This window comes from Papio anubis, chromosome 8 (genome assembly GCF_008728515.1).
Source record: "Papio anubis isolate 15944 chromosome 8, Panubis1.0, whole genome shotgun sequence".
Lineage (NCBI taxonomy): Eukaryota > Metazoa > Chordata > Mammalia > Primates > Cercopithecidae > Papio > Papio anubis.
In genome coordinates this window covers 26,913,942-26,935,635 of record NC_044983.1, presented here as the reverse complement: position 1 = coordinate 26,935,635, position 21,694 = coordinate 26,913,942, and the positions used below count along the sequence as shown (strand labels likewise).

At 45.3% G+C, this 21,694-nt stretch overlaps 1 protein-coding gene across 5 annotated transcripts in view; it reads right to left on the bottom strand.

Moving 5' to 3' along the window:
* Positions 1-21,694, bottom strand: part of EXTL3 (exostosin like glycosyltransferase 3) — a 132,715-nt gene that overhangs the window by 33,076 nt on the left and 77,945 nt on the right. Inside the window, exons 1-3 of one of the 5 annotated variants that reach the window (XM_003902601.4) lie at positions 19,099-19,257; positions 7,148-7,241; positions 2,183-4,803 (exon numbers count right to left, since the gene is read on the bottom strand). In XM_003902601.4, coding sequence (XP_003902650.1) covers positions 2,183-4,330 — 2,148 coding nt within the window. In that variant the 5' untranslated portion in view covers positions 4,331-4,803; positions 7,148-7,241; positions 19,099-19,257. Of the gene's footprint in view, positions 1-2,182; positions 4,804-7,136; positions 7,242-8,477; positions 9,941-11,254; positions 13,643-19,098; positions 19,258-21,694 lie in introns of those variants that run through there. The other 4 variants (XM_031669930.1, XM_017961896.3, XM_021942179.2 and 1 more) reach the window with 4 other exon arrangements.

Sequence of the window (21,694 nt, the reverse complement as noted above, 5' to 3'; positions counted from 1 at the left end):
GAACCTGAGCATAAGAGAAGCCCGTAATGCCCAGCACTTTCTGAAATGGCACGGAGGCTCCTGCGTAGATTCACTGATGCCTGGGAACCTTGGTTTAAGCTAGCATACTGAATTGGCTATATCTACATCTTGACGGAAAACTCACTCTGAGGTGTATCATAGTAGTGCCATTTTTCTATAGCAGAGAGCGCTACCAGTCTCTTTCTAGCTCTGATACCCAGGTACATCCAAGATGTCAGCAACTTCAACTGCAGGCCAGAACACTTGCCTCTCCTAGATACAAAGCACAACCAGAATATTTGCAGGATGGAGTCAAATTCTGCATCTGAAGCTACTTCCTCTTTTTTAAAAGGATCAGAAAAAAAACTTGTAATGCTAACATGAGAAAGCTGTTTAGAACGGCCTATTTGTAAAGTTTCTGGCATTTTCCATTAGGTATTATTGCGATGGGCTGCCCAACAGTCAGGACAACTTATTTCCCACGAGAGTTTTTTAAAAAGGATTCATTCTGGTAAGTTCTCGATGAATTTCAGTCAACTGGGGTGGTACTAGCTTCTCTACATCCCTATCAAAATCAAAGAAAACTCAGGAAAAATGGAAAACAACGGCTTCTCTATTATTCCACTATTTGAGGAGCATCTATCTTTCACAGAGCAAATCCTTCTTTAATTTCAATGACAAAGTTGTAACAGAAAGAAAAAAAGTGAACTTTGAGAAGTCTATTAAAAAAACTCATTTACAAAACTTTGCTTAATATACAAAATAAACAGGGATAAAAAGGATTTATAACCCTACAGTCTTTGAATAGCTTCTGATTATAAATTCAATTAAATAAAAAAATAAGATTAGCAGCAGTAAGAAAAAATGTAAAGCAAAGAGGTACTTTGCACAGAAGTAGGCAGTAACAACTATGACACAAACAGAAATGATGTAGAGAGGATACAAGAAGCCTTTATGAGTGAAGTCAGTTGAAGCTGCCCACAGCATAGGCAAGACAAACATATTGGCTTCCATCTCCTTTAACATTAAGGGGCAAGAAGGAATCAAATAAGTGAGCACCTTTCTAGAATTCTTAGTTGTCTTATCTTAGATTCCTCTTTAATGCGAGATCAAAAAAGCTAATTATCAAAGATCACAAAATGACTACTTAATCCCAGGTCGGTATCACGCCAAATCTCATACTTATTATACCATGCTGCTGCTTAGAAAAACAATTCAAATAAATTGGCTTCCCAATGAAATACATGTTTTTAAAAACTAGACTTCTAGCAATGTGTGGCCCATCAGACCTTTTGCTACCTTTTGCCGGAAAGTAACTACATATGCAGCAGGTTAAATAGTTGGCAGTCTGCTTAAGACCTGCTCTAAGGCTGCACATTTAAGAGAGATGGTCGCCATCTCTCCTCTAGAATGCCAAGTTTCATTCTGAAGTGGATACACTCCTCAGAACTAAAGCCCTGTCCTACATATTTAGCTATTATTTTTCCTGTAAAATACAGCACCTAACCATGAGATGAAGTAAAGAATGAGAAAGAACCTACAAGACACCCTGGAAGGTTCCACTGGAGTTGGTTCTCCAACTCCAAAATATCAAACCCCAACCCCAGTCTTCCAAAAGACTTCTATGAATACCTGGAAAATGACACAGGCCTTCCTAAACCCTTTGGGAGGTGACTAAAGCTGCCGCTTCTGGAATCAGACACCCTAAAGCTCAGCTTCTCCATTACTCACCATGATCTTGGGCAAATTCATTAACCTAAGCCTCAGCTCCCATATGAATAAGTTGAAGAAACAGTGATAATGATATGTCACAAAATGCTTATTATAGTGACTAGATGCTAAGTGCTTCCTAAATCGTAGCTTATCATTATCATCATCATCTTGTTGTGACATGGAAGAAGTCTATGGGATAACCGACAAGGTTTTGTATATTGAATATACAATCAGTTTCGGTTTTGGGGATCCTAGATTTAGGAAGTGAGTAACAGCAACAGAACTACCAAGGCTTGAAAAAGCAGCAAGCAAATCCTTCAGGAAGAAAGGAAACTATACAGGTTTTTCATGAGTATGCATGTATTCTCCTCTACTAGAAGTCACCATTGCTAAAGTGAAGGAAGATGGAAAAGGGATTAAGAGTGACGCTATTTCATGCACCAAAACGAACTCTTCGTTTTTCTATTACCATGATGGGGACGCCAATGTCAGGCCACAGAAGGTCCTCTGATGGCAGCTTGGGAGAATTCCACACCACCACGACCTTGTTCAGGTAAGGGAGGCCGTTCAGCCTCTCTAAAGAGTTCATAAGCACTTCCTCCCGCTCATAAGTCAACATCACCACCGTGAACTGCTCTCGGGGAACATTGCCTCCAAGCGCTGCCTGAAACTCCTTGCCAGAACCCCCAGCTCCACCACCAATAGGCCGAAAGCCAGTCCCTGAGCCCAAGAATTTGGCCTCTGAGGGCAACACAGGGTCAAAGGGAGTGTGGGGGAAAAGATGGAAAGGCCCTGGGGCAGAGTTCCAGCTGCGGTAAAAGTCAGTGACAGTCAGAGTGAAATTGCGGAGGTATCTGGGTGAGGCGTAGGGCGGCTCCGTCTCCACTGGCCCCAGGTCCAAGTCCCCATTGTCAGCCATGTTGGGGTCGGTTCCAGCCGCCTTGCCTGAACGGTGGGGGATCTCAGCTGCCGCCTCTTCCCGTATGGGAGCGGCTGGGATCTGGATGCGAGTCCTAATCATCGCCAGCACGGTATTAAAAATACTGTCAGCAGTGGAGAAGTAAGTCTCCCAGAGAAAGCGGCCTTGCCGCCTCATAGCCAGGAGGTCACTATCGGAGAGGCTTCTGAGCAGGAAATGAACCTCGGTAACACGAGGCTTGGGCACCACCAGGGCCGCCTCATTCCACTGCAGCATGTCCTGGTAGGGGAGCTGGACCTGCTCCCCGAGCACCACCGGGACGGCACCAACTTCCAAGGCTTCAAAGAGCCGTGTTGCACACCCAGAGGAAATAACCAAGCGAGGGTCCCCGGGGGTGATGATGAGGGCGAAGGTGGAGAGCTTCAGCAATTCCAAGCGGTCCTCCCGCTCCCCACACAGCGCCCACTCAGTCGGCAGGCTGGGTTTGGGCTGGTTTTTGCAGGTGAATTCCACCAGGACCTGATCCAGCTTGCTGTCCTGCACCGCCTTCAGGGTGGCAATGATCCGGTCATCATAGTCAGCAGGAGGGTCGCTCTCCATTTCCTCTTCGAAGGAGCGGGCCTCCTGAAGGCTAGACCTCAGAGACTCAATCTTCTCGCCCTGGAAGGTGAAGAGATATTTCCGCTTCACCGGCACCTGTGGTGGGATTTCCATGAAGTTGGGCTCAGACATGGCATGGACCAGCGGCGATACGACCAAGTCAAAGCCAGGTCTGTACTGGACAGCATAGAAGGTGGACTGGGCCACCATGGCACGGCCAGTACTGACGTTATATAGGAGGTTCTGTGTATCTGACTTACGCGACAGATTGATGATGACATGGTTGTGTCCATCTGTCCGCCAGTGTGGCAGGGAATGCAACTGCTTCTCCAGCTCAGCAGGCCGCAGCACCACCGGCTCCTGCATCTCTCCCACTAGTATCACGTAAAGGCAGGCAATGTCTGCGTTTTCTGTAACATAAACGTTAGCTCGTGCTGTCGCCTGAAAAGCCTGCTTGACCAAGGGATCCAGGTAGCTGCCAAAGACAAACTGGTCACTGTCATAGACATAGACCGGAAAGCCAGAGGTGAGAGGGCAACGAGAATAATCAAAGCAGTTGTGCAGCCGGCAGCCCCGAGTGGCCTTCGGGGGAGGGAGGCCTGCATCGTCCTTCTCTGGGAGCAGTCGGATGGGCAGGGACAGCTTGGGCTGGTTCTGGGCCATGAGCTCCTTGTAGGAATGCTCGGTCTGGCTGATGACATTCTTGAGCTGGAGCAGGTCCTGCTTGGCATTCTCGATGCTCTTCTTACAGGCTTCGATCTTCAGATTCAGCTTGGCGATCTCGCTGTTCAGCTCTTGGCGCTTGGCCTCCAGCTGCAGGAGCTCTTCACTCACCGACTCCCGGATGCGGCACAGATCCAGCACGTGCTTCACCTCGCACAGCTCGTTCCCCACCCGGGGGCCAAAAATCCGCTTGCCTGCCTCATCAGCCTCATCCAGAGTGGTGAGGTAATAGTGGGCGATGAGCGGGAAGAAGACCAGGATGACAAACAGCGTGAAGCTGAGCCACGTGAGGCGAATGCGGTTGGACCAGCGCAGCATGCAGGTCTGACCTCCGTTCCCCACGCCCCCATTCCGCAGCATGGTATAGCCTGTCATGAGTCCTCTGCAGCCTGCCCCCCAGATCACGTCGGGTCACTCGCCATAACCATGGATTGCTATTCCACAAAACTATCTCTGTTTCACTGACGCGTTTCCGGAAGAGTTAGTGTGCTCCCTGGACAAGGCACCAAATAAAATGGAAATTTCATTTTCCTCAGCTGCAGCTGAAATGGTCTCTGACCCTATTCCAGAAGATTTTAAGTTCTGGCTGTTGACCAAAGAACATGTCCTTAATCTTTATCAAACGGTAAAAGGTGCCACATTCTTGCTGCGATGAAAGGGAGGAAGTACCTGATGATGAAACCCAGAAAAAACACCCTGGAATCAGACAGACTTTCTCAACTGCCATAGCTCGTTTCTTGGCTTTGCTGACCAACAAGTATGCATAGTGTCAATTCACAGTTATACAGTAATGGGTTAGAACAGAAATAAATGCCAGCTTCTTACGATGCCTTTGCCAACAATCAGGCCTGCAAAAGAAAGAGAACCATGTCAGTCTTGAAGAGATTATGTTCAACACCCCCACCACCATACATTTCTAGAAAATGCTTAAATCTTAGATGGAACAACGGCTAGAACACTGGCTGTGTCTCAAAGAACATTACAATGACAATGTAGAGATGTTGTTTTTTGTTTGGTACGGGTATTTTACTTGGGGTAATAAATGGATAAGTGCCCCCCAAAAGCTGCAGTTTACAACCCCTCCCCACTTCTTATTTAACTGGATCTAGAGTGGCATCACAGCCCTATAACACAATGACCAACTAAATTCACGGGACAAAGATGTCCACAGTCTCATTTTCTTATCTGTTCCATACCTGTTAGATGAAGAGAAATACCTTCCTAGCCAACTTGGGTAGTTTATGTTTACTCCTAACCTATAAGTCTTCTTTGGAAATACTTTACAAAAAAAGACTCTGAAAAGCTCAATTTGTTCAACATAGAGTTGAAAGGGTTGAAGAGAACTCTTTTGATCTGTATCCAGTAGTAGATGCAGTAATCCTGAGACAAAATGTATTTCCCAGTTTGCTTCTCATTTATCTTCCATTAGCAGACATCATGTGCTCTTTCTTAAAATATAAATAGTAACTTGCTCTTTTAGAAAGAACACTATACTTAGAAATGAGAGACATTCGTTCTCATTCTTTGCTGACAGATTTGCTATCAGACCTCGGTTTCCTAGTCTTCTAAAATGGAGATAGGTGCATGGAGACAGCAGTGCACCACAATGCTGCGACACAAAGTGCAGTGGACAGGAGGATGCTTGAAGCGACTCAGTCCCTCAACGACACTCCCAGCCCTGCTCTCTCACCAAGCTTCACTGCCACTGACTACAGAGGCTTGCCACTTGCTTTCCCTCAAACTCAACAGAGCTGGAAGCAAATCATAATATTCTATGCCAGGGAATATTCCCGGTTTCTTTTTTCATTCTTCCAAAAAATATTCACCATACTCTTAACAAGGCTGAGACATGCTAAATATAACTGTGGGAGAATCTAGGATGTATAATCCTTGACCTCATGGAACTTCCTTCAGCCTAAGAGATAAGATATAAACAAACAAGGGTACACGTAGCATAAGATGAGTAGGAATTCACAGAGGCACAACCACTTTTTCTAGCCTCTACCTCTGTCAAAGATGTTTAACTATTAAAGGTGTAATAGTCTTCTCTCCTTTTTACCATTTTTATAAACATAATTTTTTTTCAGAATAAAGATTTCTTAAAACATTCTAACATTTTTTCAAGTAACATTTGATTTCATTGTGACATTTGATATTAAATTTTAATCTGTCAATAAATTATAATAACAATTTCTTTTTTATTTTTTTTTTTTTTTTTGAGACGGAGTCTCGCTCTGCCACCCAGGCTGGAGTGCAGTGGCCGGATCTCAGCTCACTGCAAGCTCCGCCTCCTGGTAGTTTAGGCCATTCTCCTGCCTCAGCCTCCCGAGCAGCTGGGACTACAGGTGCCCGCCACGTCGCCCAGCTAGTTTTTTGTATTTTTTAGTAGAGACGGGGTTTCGCCGTGTTAGCCAGGATGGTCTCGATCTCCTGACCTCGTGATTCGCCCGTCTCGGCCTCCCAAAGTGCTGGGATTACAGGCTTGAGCCACCGCGCCCGGCCTATAATAACAATTTCTAAAGAAAAGGGGACATTAGGCCGGGCATGGTGGCTCACGCCTGTAATCCCAGCACTTTGGGAGGCCAAGGCGGGTGGATCACCTGAGGTCAGGAGTTTGAGACCAGCCTGGCCAACATGGCGAAACCCCATCTCTATTAAAAATACAAAATTAGCTGGGTGTGGTGGCACGCAACTGTAATCCCAGCTACTCAGAAGGCTGAGGCAGGAGAATCACCTGAACCCGGGAGGCGGAGGTTGCAGTGAGCGGAGATCGCACAATTGCACCCCAGCCTGGGCAACAAGAGTGAAACTCCATCTCTTAAAAAAAAAAAGAAAGAAAGAAAAGAGGATATTAGAATTGGTTAACAGCAAAGAATGAGAGGAGGGAAATGATGGTGTGAGTCACTTCGTCCATTAGAAAGAACATCTGACAAGACATCAGACCTCAAGTTGACGGTAATATTAATAAAAGTTTTAAGTATTTGGATAATCTAAACTTGGATAATTAGCAGCGGACCAAATACTCGAATTTACATTATCCTTGTGATTCACATGTTTAAATCTCTTGCTTTCAAAAGAATCTTCTTTGCACTTATGACCAAATTGTAACAAAGAAACAACAGAATGGAAGACAAAGAAAAGAAGGCTTAATCACGTGATCACCGCAATCCAGCTGACTCACTCCTTCCTCACCATGTGTTTCAGGATCCTTCCTTCCTCTGACTTGTGTAGCATTACACCTCGACACATGATTTCTTGAAAGAGTGAACCTCCAGGGCTTGCTCTCCTGATTAAAAAAAATTAAGCAAAAACAAAAATAGAACAGTGACACGCTATTAGAAAAATACTCAATACTGAAAGTGCTATTAAACAATGTATTTACTGTCCCCTATGAAAAGATTTCTCTCATGTATATGAGGTCACCGAATAATTTACTGTCCAAACAGACTCTTTGAAGTGGAAAGGTAGACTTTTAATAAACGCACCGCGACAAGTGGTATACAAGGGGACTCTCGCAGGCAAACCATCCAGACAGACGTTACCTATTTATGTGCTCTAAGGTGGAATAAAACCAAACACTAAAATATGGAAAAGTCCTTACTTGTTGAAAGTATATACTGAGATATTTACAGATGAAATATTATTGGAATTTGCTTCAAAATAAACAGGATGAGGGTGGCGGGGAGTGTTTGCAGGTAGAAATGAACCCAAGATCAGCCGTACGCTGACTGCTGTTGACAATGAATGATGGGTACCCATGGGGGCTTATTATATCAGGCTTTCTGCTTTTGCCTAGGTTTGAAATTTTTCATACCAAAAATTCAAAAAGATACCACATACAGTGTCTAAACACGGGTTTTTAAAAAGTCATTTGGAGACTGACTATACTTAGTGTAATATTTCTAGTGCTACCAACTTACATATAAGCAGAGCTGAGAGTAAAAACAAACATTCTCACAGAAACCAATAATTCAACAATGATTCAAAAGAATGCATCCCCACTAAATTCCCATCTCTTTTACTGGTGCCAGGCAAAAGCATCGTCCATGTCCAATAGCATTAGCATTCCTTCCTAAACAGCTAATTAAATTATTTCAAGCCGAAAGAAAAAGAATACTCTCAGAATCTCTTCTGTCATTCTCTGGAAAATGACAATAAATATATCAGCCTCTAGAAATAAATGTCACTGAAATAATGATAAGGAGCAACCTTCAGATTTTTTACTCCATATACAATGTACATGTCTAATTCATTCTCCGTCACCTGCCACAGCATTTCATGCTTAACTTGCCAGCTGGCCTCCATTCCTGCCCCTACAATGCACTCCACACACAGCGACCAGGACCATCTTGAAACGTGACTCAGACCACGCCTCCCCTCTTGGTATTTTCAAGGCTGCCCACTGTACTGCCGGGCCCCCCAGACCCATCTCAGTTACCATCACTGTTCCCCTTGCTCTCTCAGCTTCGGCCACACTGGCCTCCTCTTACCTCCTCGACTATGCCAAGCTTCTCGCTCTCACCTGTTTTGTCTGAAATGTTTTTCCCCAGGCTTCTGCCTGGCAGACTCTTTCTTATCCTTCAGGTCTCAACTTTCCTGGCATTCTCATTTAAAGTTGCCTTTCTTACTCCCTGATGCCCTCTGGCTCCGACCCACTGATTTACTTCCCAGTATCTTTTAATTTATTAATTCCCTCCCTTCCCCACCAAAGCCTAATCCTCAAGGGGAGGAACCCTTTGTGCTTGGATCACTGCTGCGTGGCCAGCACCCAGCCCAGTGTCCGGCACACTGTACACACTCTATAAATATTTGTTAAATAAATGAGTCGTATCCCTGATCACTTCCTCATCCTACAAACTCTCAATTCTCCCCTGGACTTCCAGGAAGCTGTGCGTTTTTAGTGTTCCATCTACTTCCCTGACTCATCCTCCCTTTCTGCTTTGCTGGGACCCAGTCCTCCTACCTCATACTGAACGTGTTCCCCATGGCTCTCAACATAATGTTAATGAATCCATGAACAAATAATGTATTGAATACACTGTAAACTACAGAGAGAGAACTTCAGAGTCGGGAGGCAGCTGGATGGCCATATGGACCTGCAGCTAGACTACCTGGCTCAGGACGCAGCTCAGCCTTGAGAATTTCGGAATGTTACATAATCTCCCTGAGCTCATTTCCTCCTTTGTAAAGTGAGGCTGAAAATCTCTGCCTACTGCCAAAATTACTGCACAAATTAAGATATTATAGATGGAAGAAAAAAAAAAAAAAACAGGAACATGGCTAAAACAGTGCTTAGAGGAAAATGTATGCACGAATTCTTATATTGAAGAAAAGTCTCAAATCAATCACCTATGCTCCTCCTTCAAGAACCCGGAAAAAAAACAAAACCTAAAGAGCAGAAATCAACAAAATCAAAAACAGCAAAGCGGAAGAGAAAAAGCAAAAAGCAAGAAAACAAAGAGGTTTGTCACTGGTTTGACAAACCTGCAAGAGTGACAAAGAAAAAAGGGAAAAGACACAAATTTCCAATAACAGGAATGAAACAGGGACTATCACTGCAGGCTACCAACAACTCTACACACTTCAGTGAAATGGACCAACTCCTTGGAAAACACAAAGTACCACAACTCATCCACTAGGGAATAATCTAATTCGTTTTATAACTATTAAGTAAATTGACTTCATACTTCTAAAAATCCCAAAAAAGAAATCTCCAGTCCCAGATGGTTTCACTGAAGAATTCTAGTAAACATTTAAAGAAAACTAAACACCTATTCTACGCTGTCTCTTCCAGAGGAAGGAACACTTCCCAGTTCATTTTATAAACCTAGCACTGCCCTGACACTAAAGCCAAACAAAGACAGTACTAAAAAAAAAAAAAAAAAGACCACCACAAGCCAGGCACTGGGGCTCACGTTTATAATCCCAGCACTCTAGAAGGCTGAGGGGAGAGGATGGCCTGAGACCAGCCTTGGCAACACAGTGAGACCCCACCATCTCTAACAACAACAACAAAAAAAAATTAAATTAGCCAGGCATGGTCCCAGCTACTCGAAAGGCTGAGGTGGGAGGTGAGATCATACCTGGGTGACAGAGCAAGACCCTGCCTCAAAAAAAAAAAAAGAAAAGAAAAGAAAGAAAACTACAAAAAAAATCTCTCATGAATATAGACACAAAAAAACTCAACACAATATTAGGGACAGAATTCAGTAACATATAAAAAGAATCCCATTATATTGCATTTAAGTAGGGAAGTCTTAAGTATTTTAATGTAGTTAATCCTATCCAGAAGCATAAAAAGTCTCTCCACTTACACCTTCATTTCTCCTATCAAAGTGTCTTGCATTCTCACCCGTGCTGTGCACCTCATATTAAGGCAGTCTGCATTTTACACTTCCTGCCCATGCCCTCTCCTGGTTCTCTTTCTCTGACCCCTTTTCACTGCTCCCCAAATATAGCTGTTCCCGCAGGCTTGTCCTCGACCTCTTCTCTGCCTTCACCTCCCAGAATTTGCCAGTGAGCTTCGGTTAGCCCCCGATTGGCTGACTCTCAAATTTACTTTTCCCATCTTCACCTCCCTCCTGATATCCTCTTTCCAGTGGTCAGCAACACAGCCATCTACACGTCAAAGGTCCAATGGCAGCAAGCACATCTTCTATGACTAGAAGGGGATCGTGACAGTGTCTTCTCCCAGGGGGAAAAAAACTAAAATAGTTGTATACAGAGATTTATCATTCAGATTGTGGCCAGCATCCTACCTTTTACTCTTTTCCCTAATTAGACATTTTGGTGACAAATGCAAAGTAGAAATCTCTATCTGCTAGCTATTCACTGAAGGGCTGAACCAAGCTGTAGCCCTGGAAAGCTACAATGTAATCACTCCGTTCCAGAGTCTGAGCAGTGGGCTGAGAAGTGGGGGCTCAGAGTTCCAATCCAGAACTGTGCACGTGCTGGTGTTCTCCTTCACCTTCTCACCCCTCCACCTCCAAGTACCAGAGCCCTCCTCCTCTCGCATCCCTTATCTCAACAGCAAACTGCGATTATCAGCAGGAACATTACTCACGGCCTTGCTTTCAAGAGTTTGTTGATATAACAACCATCCTACGGACTTGACTTTTCTCCTCGTAAAACAAAAACACTGATATTGAAACTTCCCATCTCGGATCTGGGATATGTCTCTATTTAGGTCTTCTTTCGCGTCTTTTAATAAAACTGTATAATTTTATGCGCAGAAAATTATCAGACTACAATGCAGCTCTGACAGAAAGAAAAAAAGTTAAACTACACTAAAACACTCACCTGGAGAGACAGGAGGCGCAACGGGGAAGAATGGAGTCACTGCTCCATCTGGCTGTTATGCCTTCCGTGTGGAAGGTATGAAGGGAGAACAGGGCGAGAAACAGAGAGGCTAGACGCTTTCCAGATGTTCCCAGTGAAACCTTCAATGGCCTCTAATATCTTCAATAATTATGATAATAGCTAACAGGTACTGAATGCTCACTATATGCCGGGTTAAACCTACTACCACATATTCCTCAACACACTCACTTAATCCTCACAACAATCTCGTGAAGTGGATTTACTGTTATTCCTGTTCTGTACATGAGGAAACCAAAGCACAGAGGCTAATTAGCCATAAGTCACCCTTGTTACGTGGTGAAACTTGAATTCAAACCAAAGCAAGCTGACTGTAAGGCTCATACCTTTAATGCCTTAATTATGTTACACTGTCTATATTAATACAAGTAACAATGCAAGCAGGCACACACACATGCCTATCATGTGTATTTTTACATTCTCCATATCACTGCTACTCCACTGTAACCATGAATAATAATTACAATTGAAACACATAATATTCCTCCAAAACCGAAAGTCAACACTATATTCAAAGTATCTACCTGCTAAAGAGAATAGCAGACTTAGAGCAAAATATGTTTGCCAGTGTGCCTTTGACCCACCTGTATATCTGTGCTTATAGTACCATTTTCTCTTTTTCATTTAGGTCAAAATGGGCCCATCAAGTGGCAGAACTCCATGACAACCCAGGTGCGGGTTCTACAGAGCTGTCTGCATGTTGCTGCCATTGCTGTCATCACCAGGAGCCCTTCCAATTAGGTAAAGAGAGTTCTCCACAGGAAACCATTTCAGTGAGGTCGTTGAAAGCAGTATTTCAGAGGATTGTTTTGTTTTTAAGTACTAACAACCCAAAAAAACATCATTTCCTGATTTCCTTACTAAGTACAGGCATGACAAACAGCCTGTCAAGGCAAGACAGTACCTAGTTCGTGAAGTCTGGAAGTATGTTAATAAGCACTAAAACACATTTCCCAACGCGATCACTGATTTGTCTTCTGTTTAAAAAAAAGGCACTTCCCAGGGAAGCTAATTGTAGATAAAGAGTAAGCTGTAAGAACTACATATAGACACTTCCCAAGTTACAGGAGACCAAGGCTCTATGTTTTCACAATCCAACGACCACAGTGGTTTCTTACTGGATAATTTAGCCTGGATGAAAAAAGCGAAATAGAACATCCTCAGCAATTAAAAAACAAAATGAAGTGTGAAAAACTGGTTGTGCCTTGACCTACTGACTCGAGAGTGAAGATTATGACGCAAACAGAGAACCGGAGTTTGAGCCACCCTTATGGCTGTTAGAAAGGGAAAACAAGTTATTCTTTGGGTTTAAGAGCAGATTTCTAAATCCCAAGGTGTTCCACAAATGCCACTAGCAGACAAATCACAAAATACAAAAGGAACTCATCAATAAGTGGTGAGCATTCCTTCCGCTGCTCAATATATAGATACTAAAAAGGAAAATGAGGCTATTGATTACCCCAAGTCATCTGTTTATTTGGCAACAAACCTGAGCCCAGAAGTCTCAACTCGCTGGGTAAGTCCTCAATTTGAAAATTATGCCATTGCCTTACCTGTTTCCCTTCCCACCAGTTTGCTAATGTCCCACAAATCCAAATCGTATTGTCTTACCAGTCAAGTTTAACTAGGTGTAAAAATCAGATTCACCACTTAAGAATTTTTTCAAATAATAAACCGGGGCCCAAGCTACTTTAACTAAATCGGAATTCCTAGGTGTGGGGGCCAAACTCCTGCAGTTTGACAAAGTTCCCAGGTGATTTTAATGCAGAGCACACAACCCTAACTCCAAAACCACTGGTCTAATGAAGAACTGATAGTAATGGAGATTCAGATTGATGGCAGCCGAATCAATGTAACTGTAGACAGCTGAAGAAGACAAACAGCACTATCCCTTAGCTAATGCAGAAAGTCCACACTACAATGCACCACACGCCCTTGGAAGATGGGGAGAAGAGGGCTTTATCATAATTGCTACTGATTTATATTTACAGTGTGCTAGGCACAGTACTCTAGATAACACACTTCACACATATTATCTCATTTCATCAGCCACATGGGATTACTGTCTTTCCCACTTCACCGATGAAGCAGTGGCATATCACTGAGGCTAGGAAATTTGTTCAACGCAATACAGCAACCAAGTTACAAATCCAGGTCTGTATGACCTACAGCCCTGTATACTGCTTCTCACTTATCTACCATTTGTTTACTTAGAGGATTCATTTTGTCTTAATTCATTTTACAATCAATATGTATTACTTTTGTAATTAAAAATATTACCTTGTTGCAATCTTTTTTAAAAAACACCTCACTACATTTTTCAATAAATAATGTGACAGATCTATTTGGAAAAAAAAAATAAAGTCAGATTACTACATGACAAACCAAATCCAAAAATAAGTTCCAGATGCATTCAAGAGTTAATTATAATAAATGAACTGTAACAAGAAAAGGAAAACATAAGTGTAATTTCATCTCAAGTTAAGCGTAGCCACTTTTCCAGGAATCCAAGCAGAATTAAAATCCAGAAATGTTCAACAGGTTTGACTCTATAAGAATCAAAGGATTCTAAGTATTCAGAAGGGAAAAAAAAGCTTAAATTTGATTAAAAACTGGGAAGCCTGCGCAATATGACAGAATTTTAAAAAGGCAATCAACAGTGGTCAACGGATATAAACAAGAAATTACACAAAAAAGGGTTCAAGTGATAAACATGTTTATATATTTAACCTTCCTAGCAATCAAAGAAATGCACATTTCAAACAAGATACTGTGGTATTTTCCACTAATAAATCATCAAAGAATTGTAAAATTATAATATCTGGTGCTAAGCAGGATCCAGGGTAAACATTCCCACACTTGGCTGCTGGGATTGCAAGTTGGCACACCTTTCTGGAGCACAATTTGGCAGTAATAGAAACAGTGAAACTGTGCCTGTCCTCTTTCCCTGTAATTCTATCCCAGAAATTATTCTTAAAGAATCATGAGTGAGAAAAAAGAGTTAACTTCCAAAATGTTCGTACTAAAACATTAAAATAAAGTGATTAAAGTACAGTACAACTCTGAACTATGCTGGCTGCCACAATGTGGCAGGTACTCTTGTGTCAGTAAAAAGGTAAACTGAAAAGTAATTTGCCATTTGTAAGAAAAAAACCTTCAAAATTTTCTTATCTCAGATTCAGCAATTTCACTTTCTAGGAATGTATTTTAAGTGAGCAAGATTTGTATATAAAGATGCAATCACCTCATTATTCTTTATCATCTATATAAAATATATAAATTAAATGTCCAGGACTAGGAGCAAGGTTAAACAATGTGTGACTGTCACTGATATGACTATCATACCATTAGGAAGCTTTTCAATGGTTTTAAATAAAAAGAAAAGATGTTCACAATATAATGTTAACCGGAAAAATACAGATTCAAAGCCATATACGCCGTATAACAAGTTTAAAATGCATATGTATATATTTCTGAATAGAAAAACAGAAGCAAAAACACCAACAGAGGCACTTCTAGATTGTGAAATTATAGGTCATTTCTGCATTCTTCCTATCTTTCTCACTCTCCCTCCTAAAATGAGATGCATCATTTTCATAAGGGCTGGGTAGAGATGTAGAAACAAGGTTTTTAAATACGGTCTTCAGATGGATTTTGCTAACTTATTCTCAGAACAGTCAACTTAGAATACAAGTGCCTAGAGTATAAACTAATCTCTCTAATGCTTTCCGCTTCTCCAAAACACATGATTTTTATTTTATGCTGTGGAGGCATACAACTGATGTCGTTAGTGCCCTGGGCCTCCCTGAATGAGACACAGAAAGTGAGGCAAGTTTGCTAAGTCATGCATAAATCAGTTTTTGGTTTTTTTTTTTTTTTTAAGAGACGGAGTCTTACTATGATGTTGCTCAAGCTTGTCCTGAACTCCTGGACTCAAGGTGAGTGCTGGGATTACAGTTGTGAGCCACCGTGCCCAGCCTTAAATCAGCTTATGACTCGGGCATCCTCCTTCACCCTTCGTGGGTGAATTCAGCTTGAGACGCTTTACCATCCCATCATCATTACCATCTTTCTGATTCATCAGGTCCCCTAACTTCCCAGTTCCTCCTTCTTGACTCACAAGCTCCTTATCCTTTGTTAACTCATAAATTAAGGGGTTAGACCAGATGACCTCAAAGATCCTTTTAGACTCTAGGCCCTCAGTGACTGACAATTGTCTTGCTCCCAGAAAGCACAAAAACATGTTTTACTGTGGGGAAAATTTCACCACCCTATCTACTCAAGGCAGCAAGGCCATTTCCAAGACCTCCTTCTCGTTTCACCTCCAAGATTTCAAGCATAAGGCTTTCCTTTAAGGCCCCTCTTAATTTTCCACAGACTCCATTAATAATTTGGGATCCCATCAACTATTTTCTGCATTTGAAGCCACTGTGCTTTTTATATTTTACAGCTCTATTTCAGAAACAAAGGAAGCCGGATGCTGCAGCTCACGCCTATAATCCCAGCACTTTGGGAAGCCAAGGTAGGTGGAAGTTCAAGACCAGCCTGGCCAACATGGTGAAACCCCATCTCTACTGAAAATACAAAATTACCCAGGTGTGGTGGCGCGCACCTGTAATGTTAGCTACTCGGGAGGTTGAGGCAGGATAATTACTTGAACCTGGGATGCGGAAGTTTCCAGTCAGCTGAGATCATGCCATTGCACTCCAGCCTGGACGAAAAAAGCGAGACTCTGTCTCAAAGAAAAAAGAAAAGAAAAACAAAGAAAGGAAGCCATGCTGGAAAGAGTACATCAAAATTGCTGAAAAAACATGTAAAAGCAAGTTGGAGAAGAGGTTTGAAAGGGAAAGCAGTCAACAAAGCAAACATCCAGGACGTTAACCATTAATGTTATTGACCAGTCCAAAAGGTACTGGATACAGCCAAATGAAGGAATATACCAAAGAAAAGGCATGTGTGTGAGGGGTGGCGCTCTAAGGCAGGCACCCGCAAGTGGCAGCTGCCTGCTTTTGTAGATAAAGGTTCACTGGAATACAGCTTTGCTCATTCCGTTATGGATTCCGTTTGTATGGCTGCGTATAGTAAGCATTCTTATATATTAGGTATATGATGCTTTCACTCTCCAACAGACTCTACAGTTCATCTTCCTATGGCTCCACTTCTAGACTTTTAATGGGTCATTTGGGTGTGAGTAGTATCCTACACTGCACTTTATGGCCTAAGTGTGGGAGAGGGAAGTATGTTAGTAATGAGTCTCCACATTCCTCTTCTATTTTCAAGATCACAGGTTTTTAAAACCCTGCTTCTCTTCTCCCTAGTAACATCACCCAAGAGGTCTGAATGATTGAAAATTTAAAAGGACTGTGCAACTGATTCCGCCAAGAAAAGAAAAGATGAAGCTTACAGGTGAGCCCACCTCTGTCCCTCTGGAGCTCATCAACTCTCTCTGCCTGGGCTATGCTATTTCCATGAAACCTCTAAAGTGAAAAATCCTTTCTTCCCTCTTAGTCAACTGCCCTATCATTGAAAGTCTTCGAAATGATAGTTGCCGAAATGAAGAGGTAACAAAAATAAAACAGAAATATGTTAACAGAAGTTTTCTGAGCTAAACTTAATAACCAGTGAATGGAGTGGGCAGTTTTAAGACGTTATGAAAGGTCCTGGTTTCATATTCCTTGCCTCACTCTACATGCCAAGGCACTCGAACCTTTACCAAGAGTAGGTCTGGTGGGACCTTCATTTTTTTCTCCTAACACCGGAGTCTACAACAGGGAATCCCTCCCACCCTCCTCCAGAAGACCACCAGTCTCAACTGAGACAGGGTCTCCGCATCACTCCTGCACCCCCTCATCACCCATAACCCTCCAATCCACAGCTGGCCTAGGGCCCTGCGGAAAAGAACCGGTCTCTGTCTAGTCTAAGACATTCTTCTGCTGGCTTCAAACCACCCTCTGGACTTGCCCTCTCTCCTAAAAATACATTTCCCATGCTCAGCCTGGCCCCTGACTTACTTCTCTCCAAACTGTTCACTTGAAATCTTTTTACTCTGAGATCAAAACTCTGAGGCCTCATCACTGAAAGATTCCAACTACACACCAAATATTAACAGAGTTTTCCCCCACTAGAAAAGCCAGAGGTGGAGGGATACAGACATATGCCTGTCAATCACTTTTTAGGTAGGTATGCCCCTCACATCTGGATATTAAACACATGTTTCCGGAAGTCAGAAGAGCCACAATTCCAACTCCTCCAGAAAGCACTTAGTTAAGCTAGATTCTCTCATGCTCGTGAGTTCTTATGATCCTTCGGGCCCCCCACGGGCAAAAGAATGGGGAATTCCCACAGGATAAGGTATTTTTAACACACCAAATAACAGTTTAAGAAAACAGTTCTTTCATCACAAAATATTTAAAAGTCCCTCTGCTAAACAGCAAGTCGCTGAAAAGGCTTCGCTTCGCTCCAGACTCTGTGCCCCGCTGTTACTATACCAGCACACAGGTCACAGACAGTCACTGTATCAGAATGCAGGACTCGCTGGCGAACAAAATACAGAAAACTGCAGAGTCTGCATGGCTGCAACACACAATGCCTTTAAAAACAAAAGAACACACGGGGAGCTCGGCCAGTAAAAATGAAGCTACCTAAATTGGACAAAGAATAGGACAAAGTGACAAGAAATGCTAAAGACGCCTCTTAAGTAAATCACATATGGGGAAAAAAATGGACATGTGGTGGTGTTCTGCGCTTCCTCCTCCACCAAAGCAGTCGAACCAAGAAGACTTGATGAAGCTTTTAGAGTTTTTAAAAGGGGAAGCAAAACAATCCAGGTTGCAGGGAAGGGCGGGGGTGGGGTGGTGCGGCTGGCGGGGGAGGGGCAAAATCCACAAAATTTAAGTCTTCTGAGAGCCATACAGATTTTATTAATAAAAGGAGCCGAACCTCTCGCTCAATGTGGGGAAGAGAAAGCAGCACCCATCAGCAGCCGGGCAGCCCTGCCTCGCCTCCGAGGGGCTCGGAATAGGTGCTGTCCCCGTCGCTGGGCTCGGAGCTCCGCCGCGCACACACGCCCCGCGCAGCCCTGTCCGGTCCCGCCCGGGCAGCGCGAGGCCGGCTCTAGGGGAGCTGGGCCTAGGAGCCAGGGTCCTGCAGCACTTGGACCATCGGACAGGAAGCGGCTCCTCTGACTGTGGCTCCTGAAAGGAGGCGAGCCCGGCAAAAAGAGCCAGCGGGGAGGGCAGCAAGCGACTGCGTGTAGAAGCAGGGGGCAGATGTGGGAAGGTGTGCACGGGAAGGGGTGGGGGTAGTCCGGGGCTGCGCCTCCGCCGACAGAAGATGCTCCGGGCCAGCAGCCGGACAAACGCCGCGAGCCACAGAGGATGGAGGGCTTTAGGGAGCAGAGGAAGCTCAATAGCTGCAACCGAGCGTGCAAGAAAAGACGTGGAGGCGGGTCCCGAGCAGCCCAAACTGGGGCGAGAGAGGGCGTGTGGGGGCGGGGAGGGGGTGCCCCAGCCCAGGGACCCGTTAGCCTTCCCCGCTGCCGGCCGAGGGCCTGGCGGCCTCTCCCCGGGCCCCTGAGCCGTCGGGCAGGCCTACTCCGCTCGGAGGCTGCACGCCTCCCGCCGCCGGGCAGCAGCCTCCCCAGGGCACCGCGGACCCGGTTCCTCCCGCCGCGTCCCCAGCGCTCGGGGCCAGCCCCGGCACCCTCCCACGAGCCCTTCCGGGCGCGGCCCCCGCTCCTCGGGCTCACGCGCGGCTAGCAGTCCTACCGGCTTCCAGCTTAGGGACCTGCCGCCGCCGCTGCCGCTGCCTGCGCGAAAGTCAGCGTCCCAGAAGCCGCTCGGGCTACCGGCCGCCCGCCTTCCAGGCCGCGCCGGATCCGCCGCTCCCCCTGCCGGCCGGCAGCCATTTCCGACAGAAGCCTGCGGAACTTGCCGAAGGGCGCCGCGCCGGAAATGGCCGAAGCCGGCGTTCGCGAGCGGGGGCGCGGACGCGGGCACGCGCTCTCCACTTTCCCGACCGCGTCCGAAGACCGCCGAGGCCTCCCGCAGCGCCACGGTGACACCCGGGTCAGGGCGCGAGGCCGGGCGCCGGGGATTGTGGGAGGTGCGGGGGGCGCGCCGGCCGCCTTCGGAGCCTCGCAACCCGCGTCCTGCAAAGGCCGCCGGGCCCAGTTGAGAAGACGCGACCGCGGAGGGCAGGGAGGATGCTCCCGGCGGCGCGGGAACCGGCTCTGACTCCCGAGCCACCGCCGCGTCCGCAGTAGCGCTGGCCCAGGAAAAGTCAAGTCACAAACCCCTGAAATCTAAAACTCCATCCCCAGAGAAAAGGCCTCCAAGGACGGGCGCCGTGCGCGGCAACGGCCTGCAGTTTTGAAGCCCTTTGACTATTTCATAACAAAGACAAGGCCGGACGGCTTGGACGCTTAGGAAAATCCTGGGGCTTTGCAAAAACAACAGGTTAATCCAGTCGTGTGAGATATCACCAAAACAAGACAGGAAAGGAGGACACCGTGTCAATGCTGAAGAGCCAGCCCCTGTGAGCCCCAAACTGCACATTTTCCACAGTCCCAAGGAACACGTAACTGTGTGTTTCCACACTTGGCGAAATCAGGACAAGACCTCTTGGATAATGGAACAGGGGATGGGGATGGGAGCAGGCACCCTACCTGGTCACCTGCTTAACTTAGAAGCCAGCTTTTAAAACCTGTAACTGCAGTATGAGCTACGATCAAATTTGTCTCAATGTATTTTTTTTTTTTAATGTTTTTAATACCCAGAACATAGGGCTTCTACTTCAGGGTTTCCTCGCCAGGGAACCCCAAACACACAGGGCCTGGAGAAGCCGGGTAGAGCCCGCCCAGGCTGGCTTCTGGCCCTGCGCTTGGGTGGTCGGCTGCCTTTAGAAGAACTGCACCCCAGAGACAGGCTCGCAGCTGCCGGCCTTATCCACTTGCCCTTCCTGCTGGAGCCCAGGCCCAGTGCTCCAGCGAGGAGGCTGAGAAAACGGTGAAGACTGATGCCCACGGGGGACAGCTTGGGCTAAGGATGACGTTTGCAAAACAAACCTTTAAAAACCCATAGCAACCTGTTTTCTAGAGCACACTCTTCATCTCTCCACCCCCAAACCAGTCCCTACTCGGATCCTCCTTTTCCTATCCTCTTTCTCTTGCTTTCCCCTCTCCTGTTCACTTTTCCTGTCCTTTCTTCTTGATTACTATAAACAAACGCTTTCCAAGTCTTATCGCCATCAGATGTGTACATACGCAACCCCTTACTGTTACCAATTTGTTGAGGAAAGTCAAGAGAGGAGGAGGAGGCAAAGTTTAAAAATCAGAAGCATTGCAGGAAATGAAAATGGAGTGAGTGTTGCCTGGGTATCATAAATTCTATTTTTTTTTTTAACAATTCCTCTACTTGGCTCTCCTCCAAAGGTACGCGGCGGTAGCAGGTAGGGGCTTGGCAGTGTGGGAGGAGATACCACAGAAGACGGAAGAACTACCAGGCCTTGGTTCATCTCCACACTGGCGAGAGAGGACGTGCAGGTACCTGCTACCTGTTGGACTGTCTTCTTTTACGTTGGAGTAACTTAACACATTGCTGCCCTTAACTTTGACTTACTTGCTTTTAAAGATGATGAAGCTGGCCAGGCGCAGTGGCTCAGGCCTATAATCCCAGCATTTTGGGAGGCCCAGGCAGGTGGATCACGAGGTCAGGAGTTCGAGACCAGCCTGGCCAATATGGTGAAACCCTGTCTACCAAAAATACAAAAATTAGCTAGGCGTGGTGGCACACGCCTATAATCCCAGCTACTTGGGAGGCTGAGGCAGGAGAATCGCTTGACCCCACGAGGCAGAGGTTGCAGTAAGCCAAGATTGCGCCACTGCACTCCAGCCTGGGCAACAGAGCAAGTTTCCGTCTAGGGAAGAAAAAAAAAGATTATGAAGCTTTAGGGAACAGGGATATTCACCTGCTGCTGACCCCCCCTCCGCTTTGATCTTGTGAGCCTGCACTCTCCTGCTCCCCTCTCTGTCTCCTGTTCCTTCTCCTACCTTGTGTTCTCTGTCAACGATATGACTGGGGCTACTTTTTTCCTCCTCACACTCTCTTCTTGCTAATTTCAGCCAATTTCCTTGCATCATCTTCATCTGCAAGCTGGTCCTTTACAGCAGAGCTTGGGGCCCTGCTGCCAGTAGCACTCTGGACACCCTCCCATCATCATCATCATCCTTATTTTTATTTATTTTTTGGAGACAGGATCTTGCTCTGTTGCCCATGCTGGAGTGTAGTAGTGCAATCACAGCTCACTGCAGCTCCGATGTCCCTGGGCTCAGGTGTTCCTCCCACCTCAGCCTCTGGAGTAACT